This window comes from Anabrus simplex, chromosome 2 (genome assembly GCF_040414725.1).
Source record: "Anabrus simplex isolate iqAnaSimp1 chromosome 2, ASM4041472v1, whole genome shotgun sequence".
NCBI classification, from domain to species: domain Eukaryota; kingdom Metazoa; phylum Arthropoda; class Insecta; order Orthoptera; family Tettigoniidae; genus Anabrus; species Anabrus simplex.
This window is the reverse complement of record NC_090266.1, coordinates 1,170,402,512-1,170,424,180: the sequence shown is the minus strand read 5'-3', so window position 1 is coordinate 1,170,424,180 and position 21,669 is coordinate 1,170,402,512. Positions and strand designations below refer to the sequence as shown.

General features: G+C 39.4%; 1 protein-coding gene across 1 annotated transcript in view; it reads left to right on the top strand.

Annotated features, from left to right (window-relative positions):
- The window catches only part of Khc (kinesin heavy chain), a 278,091-nt gene that overhangs the window by 149,352 nt on the left and 107,070 nt on the right, over positions 1–21,669 (top strand). Inside the window, exons 5-8 of the mRNA XM_067142133.2 lie at positions 1,758–1,882; positions 13,809–14,062; positions 18,671–18,857; positions 18,950–19,195. Of these exons, the coding sequence (XP_066998234.1) occupies positions 1,758–1,882; positions 13,809–14,062; positions 18,671–18,857; positions 18,950–19,195 (812 nt within the window). The remainder of the gene's footprint in view (positions 1–1,757; positions 1,883–13,808; positions 14,063–18,670; positions 18,858–18,949; positions 19,196–21,669) is intronic.

Genomic DNA, 21,669 nt, shown 5'->3' with positions numbered 1-21,669 from the left:
CCTGAAGAGCTAATAGAATGGATCAGACTGCTCTAAGATGATCCGAATCGTTTGATACAACCAGCTGGTGGATTAATGGGAGATTTTCCTGTTTTTGAGAGAGCATATCAGAGATCTGCTCTCTGGCCTCTCCTTATGACAGCCATGGATACAGTCGCAAGAGATCTGCAGAAAACTGCACCTTAGACTTCACGCTGATGATGTGGTATTGGTCTCAGATGATAAAACTGACCTTCAGCATCAAATCCAAGCATTGCAGAATTTGACCTCAAGCTCAACTTGAAGAAAACGGAATATCTCACCACAGATGTAAATAATCCAAAAATTAATGGTATTGACCTGCCAACGAGAGTTTTATGTTCCTTGGCATGAATTACTGCTGACGGAAACCTCAGTGCCGAAATCTCTAACCACTTGAGCACTGTGTGGCTTAAATGGTGATTTGTGACTGGTGTACGCTGTGACAGGAAGATTCCAGACTGGCTCAAGTAAAAAAATATACAGTTCTGTAATCCGCCTGGTGGCCTTGTATGGTGCTGAAAGCTGGCCTTCATCAAAAGTGGGATGATGACTTGCTGTCATGGAAGGGTTCGGGTGGACATTTGGCCTGACACTGTAGGACCATGTCCCAAAATTACTTATCTTGCAGGCAATATGAAGTTGTTGAAAAATGAGAGAAAGCTATTTATGCTAGTACAGGCATGTACTTACAGCAGAAGCAGCAACAGGGGCAAAGACAAGTTTGCAAGTAGATGGGAAACGGCCAGTAAAAAGACCAAAAGAGCATCATCTTGACACCCTGCATGAAGATCTCAAAGTTGCAGCCTTGCACCCTGATCAGGCACACAGTCGTATTATGTGGTGGCAGAGAGCCAAAACAATGGTCCCTATCAGCATGTGGAACAAACTCTTAACGATAAGAAAAATAATAATCTGTTAAAAAAATATTTGCCCTATAGCAAAGTACAAATCTGCATATAATACAAAATACTTTTTATAAATACCAAATATATATATATACCAAATCCTAATCTACTCTTTTACCTTTTGCATTGCCAGCAGTGTTTTTTTTAGCCTCTTACTTACTCTTTACCTCATCTGTCAGTAATGTTCTTAAGAAAAATGAGTTAAATGTCTAACACTGAGGAGTAGCATGGACATTATTCTTAATCACCAAAGAACCTGCCAATCACCTAAGTTAATTTCCAAATATTTCTATAATAAAAACATTCACAGTATTTAGGACTTCTCAATTGTGAAATTACCAGTTCTTCACCCCAGTGTGGCAGTGGCCTCATCTATTAGATTGCCACACCTTTCCAAGGCGTTGGTGGTTAGTGCGTCATTGAAACACACTCAAATCTCCTTTGTAGGGCAATGCAGTGATGGTGAACTAGGGGAAGTATGTACCTCCAGTTGTATAAATGTCTGTTTGGCTTTTATATCAAAATAGGTTTTTAATGTTTGCAAAATGATGAAAAGATGAAATTAAATTATAGTTTCTTTCTGGGAACTTATTTATTGATATTTCTGTATGTTTAGTAAATGCATACAACTGTTTATAGGAATGTTGAAGGCTTCAGTAGACATCTCTTTTATAGTAGGTTATAAGATGTTAGATTTCACTTTTTCATCTTCTGAACATCGATATACGATCTAGTGTAGTAGTTGCTTTATTGTATGAAATATAAAGCAGAGTAGTTAGTAAAAATGCCCAATAAGAATCAGTTTTCCACCTGAGTTAATATTTGTTTCAGATATGAATGAACATAGCTCTCGATCGCACAGCGTATTTCTGATCAATGTAAAACAAGAGAACTTAGAAAATCAAAAGAAGTTATCTGGAAAGCTTTACCTCGTCGACTTAGCTGGAAGTGAAAAGGTGAGTAGTCTATTGTGCATTTGTGAACACTACAGGAGAGAAAACAATAGGAGACTGTTTATTCTAGTGCATAATGGAAAGAAACAAGTGAAGCATCTTTCCCTGACGTTTCTACTTTTTTTGACATTTTCTTAGCTTACTATGTCTTCCTAAATTCTGACCAAAATACACTACTTACAAGATTTAAACACGTTAAGTGGCAGCAACTGAAACATGATGCTTTTAACAGTGAATGGGATAGTGTAATTCTTGACTGATGTTAAAGATAAGAAAGTGGAACTTTGACAAACATGTCCCCAAAAGAAGATGGAAGTCTCTGGCCAGCTTGTCCTTGGTTGACAAGTAAACTTAAATCTAGAATGGCACATCGTGACTGTTATATCTGCATTATAAACAAACCTCGTTGACAGATATGCGAGATATGTGATCCATAACGAGAAATGTCCTCCTCCTTTTATGCAATTGGCAACATGGCTGCGATGTTTCCATATCGCCTTGTCCTGGGCATTCTCAGCTGTGAGCCAGAGTTTTGCCATATCCACTTTCGTCTTATGGTCCAAGGTTGGATTTGGTCTTCTGAGGCCTCTTCTTCTTTCTCTCTGCTCCTCTGAGCAAGTGGCATTCTTCCCTTAGGAAATGCAGGAAACCCAGCTTTCAGAAAAGTTACAAACTGTTGAAACTGTAACATTTTTTCCATGCATTAGTTCTCCTCCAAATTGCATGGAGAGCATTCAGTCCCGTTATCAGTGTTTGAAGGGTTCCTTCATTCCCAGTAAGTTTTGATATAATGTGCTTTACAACTACCTGTCTGCACATAACCTGCAAATTCTGAATCAGTCCTTGGTCAGGTGGCTGAGAAACTGAAGTTACATTTAGTGGGGGAAAAGACTATCTTCACATTTTGCAGCTCAGTTGTATCCAGATGCAATGCTGCATTATCGAGAAATAACACTTTTCTCTCATGGCAAATCATTTTTCTGTTCAGTTTTCCTAACCACTCGGTTATTATTTCTGTGGTCATCCAATCCTTTTCTGCTTGCTTTCCATTCAGTGCCAATCTTTGTAATGTCCATGTACTTAAAACATCTTGGTTTTGCAGCTTTCCATAATCACAAGGGGCTTCTCCAGTTCTCCACTCATACTTACGCACAAGAAGACCGTAAGATGTTCCTTTGCAACTTTTCCACCAGTAGAAGGGTTTCCTTTGAAAGACAAAATTTTATCTGGTAAATCACAGAAAAATAATCCAGTTTCATTGGCATTCAAAATATTTTCTGGAGAATTCCTGTACAGATAGGCAAGGCTGAAGGCATCATAGGTCCCCATGACTGGTGGCAGAAATCAGGAGAGAGAAAACCTGATAGACTTCCGTGCACAGAATAAACTGAGCACACAAAACTCTTGGTTTTGGAACAGACAGCCATAAAATTGCATGCTACAGTTGGGATGGGAAGCAGAGGACAGTAATAGACTACATAATAACAGATAGATATGCTAGCGAGTTCATCACTGATATTAAGGTTATTCAAAGTGAAAGTCTCGGTGGTGACCACCAGCTTTTGTTCACGCACATTGGGAACGTCCGTCAGAATGTAAAGTGCAAGAAAATGGTTGGTAAGAGAAGACGGAAGAAAAATCTCAGCCAAATTACTGGAGAATGAAAAAAGGAGTAGAAAGAGTGGTGTCATTCCAGAACATCCTGGTTTCAGAAGCTAACATTACGTGGAAAGACAAAGTGCAATATTCAGGGAGAAAGAAACACATGGTGAAATGAGAAGATGTAAACTGATGTGAAAGAAAGAAATGCAGCACGGAAGAGGCTAGTTAATGAGAAACAGAAATTGCTCCACTAAGATGAAATTCAGTACCTGGCACAGGAGTATCAGAACAAAAAACTATTTGTTAAGCAAGTGATTAAAGAAGAAAAGAAAAAGTGTTGGGTTGAGTTCATTACCAGGCTAACGGAACGTGAAAGTAATAGGAAGTTGCTTCATAAAATAGCCAAGAATAGAAATGAGCATGGCAATATCCTTGCGCTGGAAATGGATGATGGGAACCTGGTGAAGACAGGTCAGGGCATCAGAGAAGAAATGAACTACTTCAATACTTTATTAAATGGAGAAAGTCTTCAAAATGATATCACTGAAGACTGCAGTTTAAGTGCGAGTGGTGGAACACACCACCAACTGACATGGCTGGAAGTGGAGTTTGAGCTGAAAAACATGAGAAATGGTAAATCCCCTGGGTTTGATGACCTCACTGTTGACATGATAAAGGCAGCTGGAGCACAATGGTTGTATAGAATACTCTGTCATCAGGAAAGAATACCTAATGACTGGATGAAAGACATCATTATTCCCTTGCATAAAAATGGAAACAGGAAGAAATGTGGAAATTATAGGGGCATCATTCTATTTCCTCACTCATACTTCTGGAGAAGAGAATAGAAAGAAGAATCAGGAAAATAGTAGAACCATTATTGGAGGAGGAGCAACACTGGTTCAGGAAGAGCCGAAGGACTACACACCTGATATTTGCTGTTAGAATGCTCAGAGAAGCACTGGGAATATGGTAAGAACTTAGTGATGGTTATTATGGACATCAAAAAGGGCTAAAAGTGTGCCTCGGGAGATAATCTGGGAATGCCTAGAAGGTATAGGTGTGCCAAACGTCCTGATTAATAAAGTAAAGATTCTCTATCAAAAATGCTTTAGCTGTGTCCAAGTAGGGGATGGAAGAGCTGATAGGTTTGAAATCTAAAAAGGATCAGCAGGGAGGTGCCTTGTCACCCCTCCTGCTCATAGTCATGGATCAGATTATAAAATCCATCAAAGAACATTGCAAAGTGCCTAACGCTCATTTGATGATGATCTGATTTAGAGAGAAAATGAAGCAGAAGCACAGGAGAAACTAAATCGTTGGAATGGCAAGTTTAACCCTTTCCACTCGAATGTTGAGGTTGCTCGACACATGCTCTCTACTTCAAAAATCGGATGTCGAGCATAGTTCGACACGGGATATCTTCGAGTTTGAAAACTCGAACGTTGAGCCATTTCAACAAATGCCTATGCAGAAAGGGAGCTGCATGTGTCCTGAACTCTCTCGTCAAACTTCGGAACATCTATGAGCAATCTTTCTCTCAGTACAGCCAGATATTCCATGGTGTGTATGTAGCCCAACTCTTGCTGCGTGCCAGTCCAGCTGTCATGGCATCAAGTAGATAGTGTCAGTTATGGAAGGATAAAAGTTACACGTATTCCCGATAGCAACATTGAGGACACAGTACTAAATAGTGACAATGATTTATCAGACATTTCTGAGTTCAGTGTTGGTGAATGAAGCGTTGAACAATCCTCGGGTGATGAAAGTGATACGGATACAAACGTTGATGCAAGTGCCATGCTATGGCAGAATGTTTCGAATGATGGCGGGCCAATTGAATGTCCTTTCTCCAAACAAACAGGGTTACGGGACATCAATCTACCAGTTGATGAGAGTCCACTGGAATATTTTAGCTTATTTTTAACAAAAATGTTATTCCGGGTATAGCCAGTGAAACTAATAAATACGCAGGGAAGAAAATTCAAAAACTGATGCCTACAATGAAACCTCGGTCTGCACGGAGGAAATGAGCAAAGGTGACATTAGTGTTTATTGGTGTTATTCGCAACATGTCCGCCTCCGTAGCATAACTGTTAGTGTTATTAGCTACCGTCCTCGGGGGCCCGGGTTTGATTCCTGGTACTGTCAGAAATTTAAGAATGGCAGGAGGGCTGGTATGTAGTTAAAATGGTACATGCAGCTCACCTCCAATGGGGGTGTGCCTGAAAAGAGCTGCACCACCTCGGGATGAGGACACGACTTTACTTTTTATTCTCAACATGGGACTTGTCAGTTTACCTAAATTACAAGACTACTACTCTCAGCAATTAGTAACGCGTGTCATTTTTTCATGATGTTTTTACTAGAGATACATTTATGCAGACTCTCTGTATGTTGCATGTGGGTCCTAATCCAGGAGATATTGAAAGAGACTATACCGTTACTAGGACACAGAAAATCGGATACCTTCTGAAATGCCTACAATCGTGGTTCCACAAATTTTTCGTACCTGGCAAAAATATATCAGATGAGTCTGCTATTGGTTTCAAAGGGAAAATAAGTTTCAAGACCTACAACCCCAAGAAACGGAACAAGTGGGGAATAAAAATTACGTTACTGCAGTTGTAAGTAACCTAGCTTAAGCTGATAAACTCTTCACTACAATGATTGTATGCAATTTTATAGACAGGCTGACTGTTGCAGTAGGGGGATTAGTGGAAGGTTACAAGGTTTTCACAGACAGATATTACACTAGTGCCAGCTTGGCTGAGGAACTTCTGGAAAGGAAATGTCACTTTATGGGTATACTTATTCCTGGCAGGGTAAGAAATCCACCAGATATAAGAAAGGGCCCGAAACTGAAAGTGGACGAGATAAAGGCTTATCGCGCAAGAGATGTTGCGGTCTTAGGGTGAAAGGACGAGCATGTCGTTTTGATGCTGTCCACTTGTCGTAACATGGCAACACAAATTGTGAGCTCATATGGAAAAAGAGGCCAACAAAAGAACACACCGAAGCCAATTGTTGTGTGCGATTACACAAAGGAAATAGGCGGGTTTCGACCAGGCTGATCATTTTTCTGCTACTTACTCATTCATAAGAAAACTCTAAAATAATGGAAGAAAATGTTTTTTTCGGGGGATTAGAAATAGCCGTTGTAAATTCATACATAATTCCCTGCCAGAACATGAAAAAAATTGGAGGTAAGCTCATGGACCATCTCAGATTCCGGATGCAGCTAATAAATAGCCGATTGGTGATCATATTCCGAAGAAACTGTCTCGCTCGTCAGCATTTGTCACAGACAAGGAAGAAGCAGGAAGACTGGATGGAAGACACTTCCTTGACCAGTGTACTAAGAACAAGCCTAAGGACTGTGCTCTGTGTAGCAACAGGAAAGTGAAAGGAATGAGTCGTGAAACTACTTACTTTTGTGAAACTTGTTCAAATAATCCGGCTTTGCACCCTGGCGTTTGTTTCAAAAGGTTCTACATGCTGAAAAACTATGAAATTATTTATACTGTTTTCTGTGTTCATAAGCAATAAATAAGTTTCACATATTTTTGACACAAATGAACGCGAGTGGACTGAAAATAAAATTTCTCAACCAGCGATTGGAAAGAGTTGGAGTATGGTGGAACAAACTGTTGAAATGACTTGAAATGACTATCATCAGGAAAGGCACAGATTCAAACATTTTTCTGGAGATAATTTCAAAAGATAACATAATATACCAAGAAATACTTGATGGGACTCGGAAAGCTTCCCAACTTTATTTCAAGTGAGAAATCTGTTCTGGGATGATAAAATACCCAGAAAGCAAATGCATACTTCATTCCAATTCTCACCTATGGACTCGAAACATGTACTCTACATAACAAGGCTAGTAGAAAAATCTAGTCAACAGAAATGAAATTCATCGGAACAATGAATGAAAAGACCAGGAAAGACGATTAGAAATTAAGCAAACGGGAAGGAGGCTGGCATAAAAATACCTGTTACCGATCTTTTAGGAAAATTCAGGCTACAATGGTTCGGACATGTTAGGAGGGTGGACAGAATGAGAGTAGCAAGGAATTATTTTGACAGAAGTGAAAGGGGGGGTGAGGTCAGGAATTGGATAGACACAGTGAAATCAGAGGTCAGCAAGAGGAATGTGTCATGGGAAGACACAACTATACTTTGATAGGAAGAAGTGGGAGTGTTTGTACAACACACCTGGGAAACTGGAGCATGATGATAACCCATCTTGCCGGTTTTCAACAACTCCATATTAAAACTAAATGATTCTTTACGTATTGCTCTGAAGTTGATACATCTCTATCTGAATCTCTCGAGCCCACCATTCGAGGCTTTGAAATCTCCGATACCTAATTCTGCCGCAAATTCTAACATTTTCATTTATATTGTTGGTCCTGACAGACACATTCTAAATTCTGATTGTACGGAACCACTCTAGCGTTGCCTTTTCACTTAGAGATCCACTACCATTTAGAAACTGTTTCATTTGCTCTTTGTTGCCATGTAAATGCCATTCTTTCAATAGCTCCTCATGGGTTTTCACTATTTCTGCTGACTGTGTCTTTCCAATCTTAAAAACTTTGGACAGTTCACACACACACCACACTTCTCACATTTGATAGATAATGCCTATGCCTACCTTTTCTTTCAGAGTTACACACTTCCTCAGAGTCATGTTAAAACACTAACTTAATAACTTAAACCTTGAATACATCAAAAGCCTAAGTCCACTTAAAAGTAACCCAACAGTGAAAGTAAGAATTCCAGCATTGTCAAGCATTTCATTTAACAGAACTGTCAGGGGGGAGGGGGGGGGGGGGTGAGAGCACAGCTTATTTTCGCCTTCCAAGAAACAGCTGTCCATTTAGGAGGGGTTTAATTGGAGTTTCTAGTGGCTATGATGTGTCCTTCATACAGTGTCCATATATGAGAGGTAAATTACTTGTGCACAACATGGAATTTTATCATGGGTCCAGAAAATCATCTGCTGGTGAGAGGGGTCTGTTAAGGCATGGCTATACTGCACATATTTTGTAGTTGGTAACATTTATGCCGTTGTGGGAAAGAAGTCTCATAATTAAGTGGCTTTGCTTTGAACTCGGGTTATTCCTTGGTAGCCATATCTCTCTCTCTCTCTCTCTCTCTCTCTCTCTCTCTCTCTCTCTCTCAGGATAGTTCCTTAAGTCCCTAATAATCTTTCCATTCTTAAAACTAAATAAGGACCATACAGTTCTGATTACACTACCCAGCATTATTTTTGCGGCAAAGCATCTGATACCTGATTTTAACTAAATAAGGTCTCCTGATTTCAGAAATGTCATTGGTTCTATTGTATCACATCTAGTTTTTGTGTTATTTGCCATTTACTGTCTGAAAATGTCATTTTGTGATAACAGCAAATCAGTTGTTGTTAGAGTGGCTGTGGTTAGCTTAAAGGCTGTACTACTTCATAACAGAAACATTCTAGCTTCGATTCCTGTGGCACATTCTGTTTCACTAAGAGAAAATTATATCACAATGCAAACTGTTTTAGATAAAATCAAATATCATGAGCACCGTTGGGATGTGCATAGTGACTTGAAGGTATGTGGTATTCTATTAGGACAACAAGCAGGCTACACTAAATTCCCTTATTTATGAAAATGGGACAGCAGAGCCAGGAACACACTGGTTTACACCTTCCTGGCCCAAGAGACAAGTTTTGACAACTGGTGTGAAAAATGTTACAAATGATGCCTTAGTTGAGCCACAAAAAATTATTTTGCCACCACTAGACATCAAACTGGGAATCGTGAAGCAGTTCGTTAAAGCCTTGGACAAAAGTAGCCCCTGTTTCAAGTACACAGCGAGCAAATTTCCACATTTATCTGATGCAAAAGTCAAGGAAGGCATTTTTAATGACCCACAAATTAGAAAGCTTCTGAAAGACAGAAACTTTGAACAGTTGATGAATGCCGAGAAACTCGCTGCATGAAATTCAATAAGAGACGTCATAATGTACATACATACATACATACATACATACATACATTATCATTATAGACTGTTATGCCTTTCAGCGTTCAGTCTGCAAGCCTCTGAGAATTTACTAAACGTCGCCACAATCCTCGATTTGCAACTAGTGTTGTGGCCTCATTTAGTTCTATACCTCTTATCTTTAAATCATTAGAAACAGAGTCTAACCATCGTCGTCTTGGTCTCCCTCTACTTCTCTTACCCTCCATAACAGAGTCCATTATTCTCTTAGGTAACCTATCCTCCTCCATTCGCCTCACATGACCCCACCACCGAAGCCGGTTTATGCGTACAGCTTCATCCATCGAGTTCATTCCTAAATTAGCCTTTATCTCCTCATTCAGAGTACCCTCCTGCCATTGTTCCCACCTGTTTGTACCAGCAATCATTCTTGCTACTTTCATGTCTGTTACTTCTAACTAATGAATAAGATATCCTGAGTCCACCCAGCTTTTGCTCCCGTAAAGCAAAGTTGGTCTGAAAACAGAGCGATGTAAAGATAGGTAGTTTCGTCTGGGAGCTGACTTCCTTCTTACAGAATACTGCTGATCGCAACTGCGAGCTCACTGCATTAGCTTTACTACACCTTGATTCAATCTCACTATATTACCATCCTGGGAGAACACACAACCTAAATACTTGAAATTATCGACCTGTTCTAGCTTTGTATCACCAATCTGACATTCAGTTCTGTTGAATTTCTTACCTACTGACATCAATTTAGTCTTCGAGAGGCTAATTTTCATACCATACTCATTGCACCTATTTTCAAGTTCCAAGATATTAGACTGCAGGCTTTCGGCACAGTCTGCCATTAAGACGAAGTCGTCAGCATAGGCCAAACTGCTTACTACATTTCCACCTAACTGAATCCCTCCCTGCCATTTTATACCTTTCAGCAGATGATCCATGTAAACTATGAACAGCAAAGGTGAAAGATTACAGCCTTGTCTAACTCCTGTAAGTACCCTGAACCAAGAACTCATTCTACCATCAATTCTCACTGAAGCCCAATTGTCAACATAAATGCCTTTGATTGATTTTAATAATCTACCTTTAATTCCATAGTCCCCCAATATGGCGAACATCTTTTCCCTCGGTACCCTGTCATATGCTTTCTCTAGATCTACGAAACATAAACACAACTGCCTATTCCTCTCGTAGCATTTTTCAATTACCTGGCGCATACTGAAAATCTGATCCTGACAGCCTCTCTGCGGTCTGAAACCACAGTGGTTTTCATCCAACTTCCTCTCAACGAGTGATCGCACCCTCCCTTCCAAGATGCCAGTGAATACTTTGCCAGGTATACTAATCAATGAGATACCTCGATAGTTGTTGCAATCCTTCCTGTTCCCTTGCTTATAGATAGGTGCAATTACTGCTTTTGTCCAATCTGGAGGTACCTTACCAACACTCCACGCTAATTTCACTACTCTATGAAGACATTTCATCCCTGCCTTTCCACTATACTTCACCATTTCAGGTCTAATTTCATCTATTCCTGCTGCCTTATGACAATGGAGTTTATTTACTATCCTTTCCACTTCCTCAAGCATAATTTCACCAACATCATTTTCCTCCTCCCCATGAGCTTGGCTGTTTGCAACACCACCATGATGATTTCCTTTTACATTGAGAAGATGTTAAAAATATTCCCTCCACCTCTCCAGTGATTCCCTGGGATCTATTATGAGTTCACCTGAATTACTCAAAACACTGTTCATTTCCTTTTTCCCTCCCTAAGATTCTTTATTACTGTCCAGAAAGGTTTCCCTGCTGCTTGACCTAGCCTTTCCAGGTTATTACCAAAATCTTCCCATGACTCCTTTTTGGATTCAACAACTATTTGTTTCGCTCTGTTTCTTTCATCTACGTACAAATCCCTGTCTGCCTCGGCCCTTGTTTGGAGCCATTTCTGATAAGCCTTCTTTTTACGTTTACAGGCTGTTCTCACTTCATCATTCCACCAAGATGTTCGCCTTTTCCCATCTTTACACACAGTTGTTCCTAAGCATTCCCTTGCTGTTTCTACTACAGCATCCCTGTATGCCACCCATTCACTTTTTATATCCTGAACCTGCGTACTGTCTACTGTTCGAAACTTCTCACTAATCATATCCATGTACTTCTAATTTCCTCGTCCTGGAGATTTTCTACCCTTCTTCGTTTGCAGACAGATTTCACTTTCTCTATACTAGGCCTAGAGATACTTAGTTCACTACAGATCAGATAGTGGTCTGTATCATCGAAAAATCCGCGAAAAACTCGTACATTCCTAACAGATTTCCTGAATTCAAAGTCTGTTAAGATATAGTCTATTATGGATCTGGTACCCCTAACCTCCCATGTGTAGCGGTGAATAGCCTTATGCTTGAAGAATGTATTCGTAACAGCTAAACCCATACTAGCACAGAAGTCCAGCAAATGCTTCCCATTCCCATTAGCTTCCATGTCTTTCCCACATTTACCAATCACCCTTTCATATCCTTCAGTTCTATTCCCAACTCTCGCATTGAAATCGCCCATTAGCACTATTTTATCCTTGCTGTTGACCCTGACCACGATGTCACTCAATGCTTCATAAAACTTGTCAGCTTCATCCTCATCTGCACCCTCACACGGTGAATACACGGACACAATTCTTGTCCTAATTCCTCCCACTGACAAATCTACCCACATCATTCGCTCATTTACGTGCCTAACCGAAACTATGTTGCGTGCAATGGTATTCCTGATAAAGAGCCCTACCCCAGACTCTGCCCTTACCTTTCTAACAGCCGTCAAGTACACTTTATAATCTCCTATCTCTTCCTCGTTATCTCCCCTTACCTGAATATCACTTACTCCTAGCACATCCAAGTGCATCCTCTTTGCTGACTCAGCCAGTTCTACCTTCTTTCTTCCATAAGCCCCATTAATATTGATAGCTCCCCATCGAATTCCATTTAATTCGCCAAGTTGTTTCAAAGGAGTCCCTCGCCTGTCAAATGGGAGTGGGACTCCATTACTCCCATAGGTCCGAGGCTTGCTTAAAGTGTTCTGAGCTCGGTAAATTCATGAAGCAGGATGCTGCCCTACTTGCACGTAGTCCAAGTGAGGATCTCTCCTCTTAACGGGTTATGGACCACCGGTGAATTGTATAGTCCTAGCCGCCTGAGCACAAGGAGGGCCACGACTCAGAATATGTCCAAGATGCCCATTCCCTTTCCATAGCAACTGGTATACCGACTCTCAGGACCACTTACTAGGCCACTCAGCCGTTGCCCATGGTTCACGAACTAGGACGTGACTACAGTAACCCACAAACATGAACCATATCATAATAAAGTTCCTAGGAAATGTAAAGGATGAACAACACAAAACAATAGTGAAAACAATGTTGGATGATATTGAAAGAGTTGGGGTGTAGAATGAGTCTGAAGCTGCACTTTCTTCATTCTCACCTCAATCACTTTCCGGAAAATCTTGGGGCTGCTAGCAAAGAGATGGGAGAGAGGTTCCAAGGAGGCAGAAAAAAAGATACCAGGGGAGGTGGGATGAACCAATGATGGCAAGACTATGGTTGGTGTTTGAAATAAGAAAACAAACTTGATGCAGTCAGACGCTGGGCAGCCAAGCGTTCATTCCAAGGGGACATCTAGGATTGTTAAAGTTTATTTTGTTCACATTTATGAATTCATAAAGATACTGAATAAAAGTTGCATTGTTTGCTTGTAAATCACGTTTGTCAAAATAAATTTCTTTCATTGCCTCAGAGTTGTTTGTGTTTTGTGTAAATCAGTATTATATTACAATAAATGCTAAATAGTTCATTGTAATTGTATACTCGATAATTATTCAATGTATATAATAATTCAAGACAATATTCAACTATTTCAAAATATATATAATACAAAAAATGAGAAATATTTAAAAAATTATGAACATTTTTCAGTTCTTTTTAAATGCAATATTCAGGTCTGTCTCTTATTTTGATATACCTATTGCGTGAAAATGTGATGTGATATGTAGAAACGGACAACAGATTCGTGTTCAGCGACCCAAAATTAGTGAAGATCACCTATCACACCTCTTGCTGCAAAAAGAAAGTTTGAAAATGCTGGGTTGTGTTATCATACTGTATCCACAGTAAATACATATGGCTGATAGTCGTGTGAGTAGGCCATACTCTGTAGTTAATGGAAGTACACTGAGGGGCACTTTTAGTTAACATCTTTTTTTAATATGCTCCTTATGATTTTAATCATAGCACATTGCTTAACAATTCTGATTGTTGTCTTTGTAGGTTAGTAAGACAGGAGCTGAAGGCACAGTGCTGGATGAAGCCAAGAATATTAACAAATCATTGTCGGCACTGGGGAATGTAATTTCTGCCTTGGCTGATGGTAACAAGACCCACATACCATATCGAGACTCCAAATTGACTCGAATTCTGCAAGAGTCACTGGGAGGAAATGCTCGAACCACTATAATAATCTGTTGCTCTCCTGCGTCCTTCAATGAAGCTGAAACAAAGTCAACCCTGGAATTTGGAAAGAGGTGAGTACTTTTGGTGACAGTGATATATTTTCACAGCAGGCAAATGCTGGGACTGTATCTTAAGGCCATGGTTGGTTCCTTCCCACTCCTAGCCCTTTCCTATCATATCGTCGCCGTAAGACCTATCCGTGTCGGTGTGACGTAAAGCCAATTGTAAAAAAAAAAAAAAAATCTTTTGCTTATCTCAAAAATAGCAAATCTAGATACTTGTTATAGCGACACGTCAAGTGACGTCAGCTAGAGTGGAATGCCAGTCAAGGCCACTGTCAAAGCCATGTACACACACTCTCACATATACTCTGGAGAGTATGTTGGATTTTTCTGAAATGTTTGTGTCATCTGGCATTGGTGGGACTTCATTACATTGTTTCATTTAACTTCCGTGCCCTGGTATTAATTCCACCTTAGTCTTGAAGCCTGCTTCTTGATCTCTGTTAGTTTTGCTCTGCAGTATGTGCGAAGACCGTATTTACACGCATATCAGCCATATCCGAAATTTTTTGACTGAATATTTGCATAAAATTTTGCTCCAATTAAGAGCCAAACATCAAATTCGTGAGCTTGTTGCAAGAATGCGAGTCTGCAGTATCAAAGGGAAAGTGCCACTTCTGCACACAGTCTGAACTCGACCATGTAGAGCTTGTTAGTAAATTTCTCATGGCGAAAGTTACACAGCTTCATTCAAGCTAAACGTGGTGAAATTTGAGGAAGAAAATGATAAAGAGCAGCGGGTTGTGAGTTTTCTGTTCATGAGAAACAAGTGAGAAATTGGAGAAAGCAGCAAGTTGCAGTTTATGGTTCAAAACAGGGCAAGTTTCTGGGTGTTGAGGAAGCATTACTGGAATGTCAGACTCCGTGACAAAATGGTTAGCTCGCTGGCCTTTTGTCCAGAGGGTCCTGGGTTAGATTCCCGGCCGGGTCGGGGATTTTAACCTTAATTGGTTAATTCCAATGGCTCGGGGGCTGGCTGTGCGTGCCGTTTTCAGCATTAGAATTCATCGTAGATAAGGCCCCATCCTTGCAGACGAGCAGGTCATCTATACGGCGTCAACTCGAAAGACCTGCACCAGGCCTCTTTGGAGGCCACACGCTATTGTTATTATTGTTACTGTTGTTGTTGTTGTTATTGTTCTTACACTACCCAGCATGATTTTCGCGGCAAAGCATCTGATTCGTGATTTTAACTAAATAAGGTCTCCTGATTTCAGAAATGTCATTGGTTCTATTGTATCACATCTAGTTTTCGTGTTATTTGCCATTTACTGTCTGAAAATGTTTCATTGCGGCATAGTGCTGCTTTGTGATAACAGCGAATCTGCCGTTTGTGGATTCCTACAAGAGGAGCTTAAAGGCTGTACTACTTCAGAATGGAAACATTCTAGCTTCGATTCCTGTGGCACATTTGGTTTCACTAAAAGAAAATTACAATATATCACAATGCAAACCGTTTTAGATAAAATCAAGTATCATGAGCACTGGTGGGATGTGTAGTGACTTGAAGGTGTATGGTATTGTATTAGGACAACAAGCAGGCTACACTAAATTCCCTTGTTATTTATGTGAATGGGATAGCAGAGCTAGGGACAAACACTGGTCTACACCTTCCTGGCCCAAGAGATAAGTTTTGACACTTGGTGTGAAAAATGTTACAAATGCTTCATTAGTTGACCCACAAAAAATTATTTTGCCACCGCTACACATCAAACTGGGAATCATGAAGCAGTTCGTTAAGGCCTAGGACAAAAGTAGCCCCCGTTTCAAGTACACTGGGAGCAAATTTCCACATTTATCTGATCCAAAAGTCAAGGAAGGCATTTTAATGGACTACAAATTAGAAAGCTTCTGAAAGACAGAAACTTTGAACAGATGATGAATGCCGTGGAACTTGATGCATGGAATTCAATAAGAGACATCATAATGAAGTTCCTAGGAAATGTAAAGGATGAACAATACGAAACAATAATGAAAACGATGTTGGGTGATATGAAAGAGTTGCGTAGAATGAATCTGAAACTGCACTTCCTTCATTCTCATCTCGATCAATTTCTGAAAAATCTTGGGTTATTAATGAAGAGATGAGAGAGGTTCCATCTGGACATCAAGGAGGCAGAAAAAATATACCAGGGGAGGTGGGATGAACCAATGATGGCCGATTACTTTTGGTGTTTGAAAAGAGAAGACAAACTTGATGCAGTCAGATGCTTGGGAGCCAAGCGTTCATTCCAAGTGGACATCTAGGACTGGTAATTTTGTTCACATTTATGAATTCATAAAGATAGTGAATAAAAGGTACATTGTTTGCTTGTAAATCATGTTTGTCAAAATAAAATGGTTTTCATTGCTTCAGAGTTGTGTTTTTGTGTAAATCAGTATTAGGCCTATATTGCAATAAATGCTAAATATTTCATTGTAATTCTATACTCAATAATTATTCTTTGTATATAATAATTCAAGACAATATTCAACTATTTCAAAATATATATAATAATACAAAGAAATATAAATATTTCCAAAATTATCAACATTTTTCAGTACTTTTTAAATGCAATATTCAGGTCTATCGCTTATTTTGATATACCTATTGCGAGAAAATGTGTCATGATACATAGAAGTGGACAACAGATTCGTGTTCAGCGACCCAAAGTTAGTTAAAATCACCTATCGCACCTCTTGCCGTCAGAAAAAAGTTTGAAAATGCTGGGTTGTGTTATTATTGGAATGGGTGAGAAAGATGCAGAATAACAGCTGCTGTGTTTCTCACAAAATATTACAACTAAAAGCACAGGAAATTGCGCGATCCCACGATATTCCGGGAAACTTATTCAAGGCAAGTCGCGGGTGGGTTACTCGGTTTATGCGGCGTAATTACATGTCATTGCAGTGGAAAACATCTTTGTGCCAAAAGATGTCTAATAGCTGCTCCGATAAAGTTACAGTTTCACAGGCATGTGATCAGGTTAAGGCAGCAGGCCTCATATCTTCTCTTGTAGATCAGCAATGCTGACCAAGCCGCTGTGTATTTTTACGTGCCAAGGAACGCTATGGTTTCTGAGAAGGGAGCAGCAGGTATTCAAATTAATACTAACGGCAACGAAAATTTTCATTATACAATGATGTTTACCATTACTGCTGACTGGCCACAAATTACCTCCGTATGTTAAATTTAAACGCAAAACATTTCCAAAGAACATCAAATTCTCAACTGGTGTCCACAAGATGAGAGTGAAACTAGCCACTCGGCTTGTGATTCAGAGTGAATGCTCATCAGCAGTGTTTTTTAATAACATTGTGCTGTGTGATTATAACGTAATTTTTATCTTAAGTTGTTTAAATGTAAACTCTCTAGCCCTTCAGCAAGTGAAAGGCCTACAGTTTTGGTAAATTATGAACAGAATAGAAACTAATAGCCTTCATGTACCGTTTCAATCTTTGTTTTTTTGTCCGTTTGTAAAGAAGTTAAAATCTTTTGAGTGTATCTGGTAAAATATTTTTTGAGCTAAGTTCAACAACACAGGCAATATTACTCATTTCATCCAGTATGTATTCCCATGTTATTGATTAATTTTGCGTTTTTGTTGACAACGCATATCAATAACGTGATGATCGTAAATGCGTGATGCACTGCCATCTCGGCAAGGGGATGCGATCGAGCTGGCAGTGGCCTTCGTGACAACGCATGAGAAAGCGAAGGATGAATCGCAGAGCTGGCACACAAACAAGCTGACGCAGTAACACACTGCGCACATCTCCTACTAGTTCATCAGGCAGACTACAAATTTGATATCAGATTTGTGGTTTAGAAAAAGAAATTTGATTGATGTTAATCATACTTGCCTTTTGTCGTGATGATGTGCAAATAAGCTGGTCAAAACAAGACTTCCTTTGAGCATGTTCCCTGAGTAATGTTTTAAGTTTCAGCTATTATCTTGTTATTTTTTACAGTTTTTGTTTTAAGGGCACATGGTAACTTGTTTCAAGTAATTTCACTGATCACAATGGGCTGGATATTATAAAATTACAACTAATATTTCCACAGCACGTGACGTAAAAAGTGACATTGTCACAGTCTGCTCCCAATCTGACGTCATACGTAACGATTGACCATTAAATTCCATTATGGCCTTCAGTTAAGTTGTATTGAAATCGCTGCTTATTTTAACTATGTTTTTGTGCAATATTTACAAGGCTTAATTTGACTGGATGTACCAGTTTCAGGCCCTGTTATAATGTTGTACTAGTCATAAGCCGTGCTGGCAATTGCGCAGTATCTCTTTGTTATTGTATAAATAACTCTCTAATAATAGTTTCATTGGCTACAATATATCCCCAGTTCTTTTAAAAATTTTGTCTGAAAATTTCCCCCATACTACGCACCCCCTATTTTGGGATCTTAAAATTGACATACAAAGTGCAGCCGATATGAGAGTAAATACGGTATTATCAGTCTTCACTACATAAGTGGAATTTAAATATACATTAATGATCAAAAGGCAGTATTTATAAACTTTTAAGACCCTCGTTATGCATTGCATGGTTGATGTATTTCTTGTCCAATTGCCTGGTTACTAGAAATGACCAGAAGTACACAACAATTCCCTTTCTTTACAGAGCAAAGACTATCAAGAACGTTGTCTGTGTGAATGAAGAACTCACAGCAGAGGAATGGAAACGACGGTATGAAAAGGAGAAAGAGAAGGTGGCTCGACTGAAGGGCAAATTGGAGAAATTAGAACTGGAACTGAGCCGGTGGCGATCTGGTGAAACTGTCAACGTGGAGGAACAGGTTAATCTTCAGGTGTGTGAGATTTGCAAAATTTATTTATAGAACTAATGATGCTTGTTCATGTAATATATACTTATTTTTCTTCCTTTATTTTATATTCGCAGGAACCATTGGAGGCAGTTACACCAGTAGCTCCAGTTCCAGAAATAAAGGCAGATGTAGTCCTGGGTCCTATGCCAGCAACTCCTGGTGGTGGTATGATGATTGGCTCATTGTCGAACGAAGAACGTCAGAAACTGGAGGAGGAACGCGAGAGCTTATACCAGCAGCTGGATGAGAAGGATGAAGAGATAAATCAGCAGAGCCAGTTTGTAGAGAAACTAAAGGAACAGATGCTGGAGCAAGAGGAGGTTTGTGCTTTTTAAGATATTTCAAAACCTTCTGCTAATTATTGTGGTATTATACAACTAATTATTGAATTATAAGTATTGGAGCAATTAAAAAATATTTGCATAGAGGTTGTAGGTTGCAAATGCACAATATCCTACAGAATCACAATATGAGAATGAATACTGATTTGTCAAATTTCTTTATTTGGCTCAATTTTTTTTCTAGATCTTTTAAAATTCTCTGCAGAATTGTCTGCATTGATAACTCAATTACACTTTTTTAAACATATACTGGCACACACAATTAAAGAATGTTTTGCTAGTCTGTAGTAGTATACTTTCTTAGTTCAACTTATTAACCAAAAATCTGTTGTTCATAACTGCATGGCTAAGTCCATAAGTCCACTCCTAAATGGACTTCAATGCTGCATACTTGGCGATCCAAAGTTTGAACCATGATTCTGAAGGCTATTATATTGAGTCATATATTTGTAATTGTCAGCTGAGGATAACCCTTGAAGGGTCGAAACCGTTACTGTGAATAATAGTATGTAAATAAATGTATTGATAAGGTGGAGGCTTCACAATAATCTTATGTTATTATATTGAGTGTCGTTTCTCCAAACGTTTTCCCATTCTTGTTCTTGGCATGTCAGAATATGAAGTCTTACGACACTTATCTCAATCGTATTTCCACACAAATTTCTACAGACCTTGTAAAAATGCTGGATGTTGGACAGCCTTGCAACACACCCTCACACACACAGCTAACAACCAAAGTCATCCCAAGCCTCTACTTAAAATTGGTAACAACTATGCAAATCGTGTGCAATAATTTTGGCTGTGAAATAGAAAAGCAATACATGTAGACATCCCTGCTATCATATACGATTATCGAGACCAGAGCAGATGTTGCACCTTTCATACATAAAGGCATGGGAGGTCTTGGGATTGCCTTTTACTGTTTTGGTCTAATATAAGACTGGGAATTTTACATTTTTGTGTTAAAATGTCATAAAAACGGCAGTCGTTTTACTTGCGTAATCTTGTATTTAAAAAGTTTGTCATTTCCCACTAGTTCGAGTTCGAAGAATAATTTCTGAAGTTTGATAATGATTGATGGGCAGAATTGAATATAATGCATTCAAGAACTTTTGAGAATAGATGTAGGCCTAATTTATGCAATACAAGGTTTCCAGAAACTTACCACAAACAGGCAGTGACCAAATTACAATAGGAGATTTAAAAAAAGAAGGGATTTTGCCATCATGTTGGGCACTTTTGTGTCTAATGTGCTTCATTTTAATAGATTACAGAATTAAAAACTACTTGTGGTCGATTGTTGTTTGGCTTGGCATAATTAGATTTTTTGAAGAGTTTGGGTGATTAAAGGTGTTGAACTGGAAGAAGTTTTCACAGGAAACTGAATATAAAGTGTAGGGATTTTAAACCCGCATACCGTTAATTAAGGTTTGAAGCCGGCCCCGCGTTCTAACTTTCCTGCCTCTCACCCGGAGGGCCCGGGTTGGATTCCTGATCATGTCAGGCATTTTTACCTGGATATGAGGGTTGGTTCCAGGTCCATTCAGCCTACGTGATTACCTTTAATTGAAGAGCTATCTAATGGTGAGATGGCGACCCCGGTCAAGAGAGCCAGGAATTACAGCCGAGAGGATTTGTCACACTGACAATGTGTCACCTCATAATCTGCAGGCCTTTGGGATGAGCAGCGGTCGCTTGGTAGGCGAAGGCACATTGGGGGTTTGGTTTAGGACTGTTTGTAACATAATTATACATACAGTAGAAGTCTGTTATAGCAACAATTCATAACGGTGAAAAATTTACTCGCTATAACGGATTGCCGTTATATCCGATTTTTAGTAAAAATTGGTATGAAACGGCAATCACTTTGTTCAAAACTTGCGTTTTCGCTGATATCCACACTACTGCTTACTCGCTTATTTTTCGAAATCCGATACTACTTGAAGGCGAATGTTTAATTTCATTCTGAAGAAATTATAGTATCACTCCAGAGGCCTATGTGGGAAATGTTCCAGTTTTCTTCTTCATACAGCATCGCCTAATCTAACTGTATATCCTCCTCGCTACAAATTTACATGGGAACAGCCATTCTGAAATTTAACTATCATCATAATAATTTCTTCGCTCCAGCAAGCTGGATGCGGTTGTGTACGAGCCTCCTCCAGTTTGTCCTAGCCATCCACAGATGCTCATATATGCGACGCTAGTTCACATCTCTAATTTCAAGGTCCTTCAATATCTGTTTTTCCCAAACATCACGAGGTCTTCCTTTTGGTCTCTTCCCAGGAACATTGTGGTCCAAGTATGTTCGAGGAGTCCTGTGAGGGGTCCATTCTTTTCATGTGACCATACCATTGCAATCTCTTCACTTCTAGAGTCTCCAGCAAGCTTCTTTCCAATCCATGCTGTTGCCGGATATCCACATTCTTTATTTTATCAATTTTAGTTTTTTG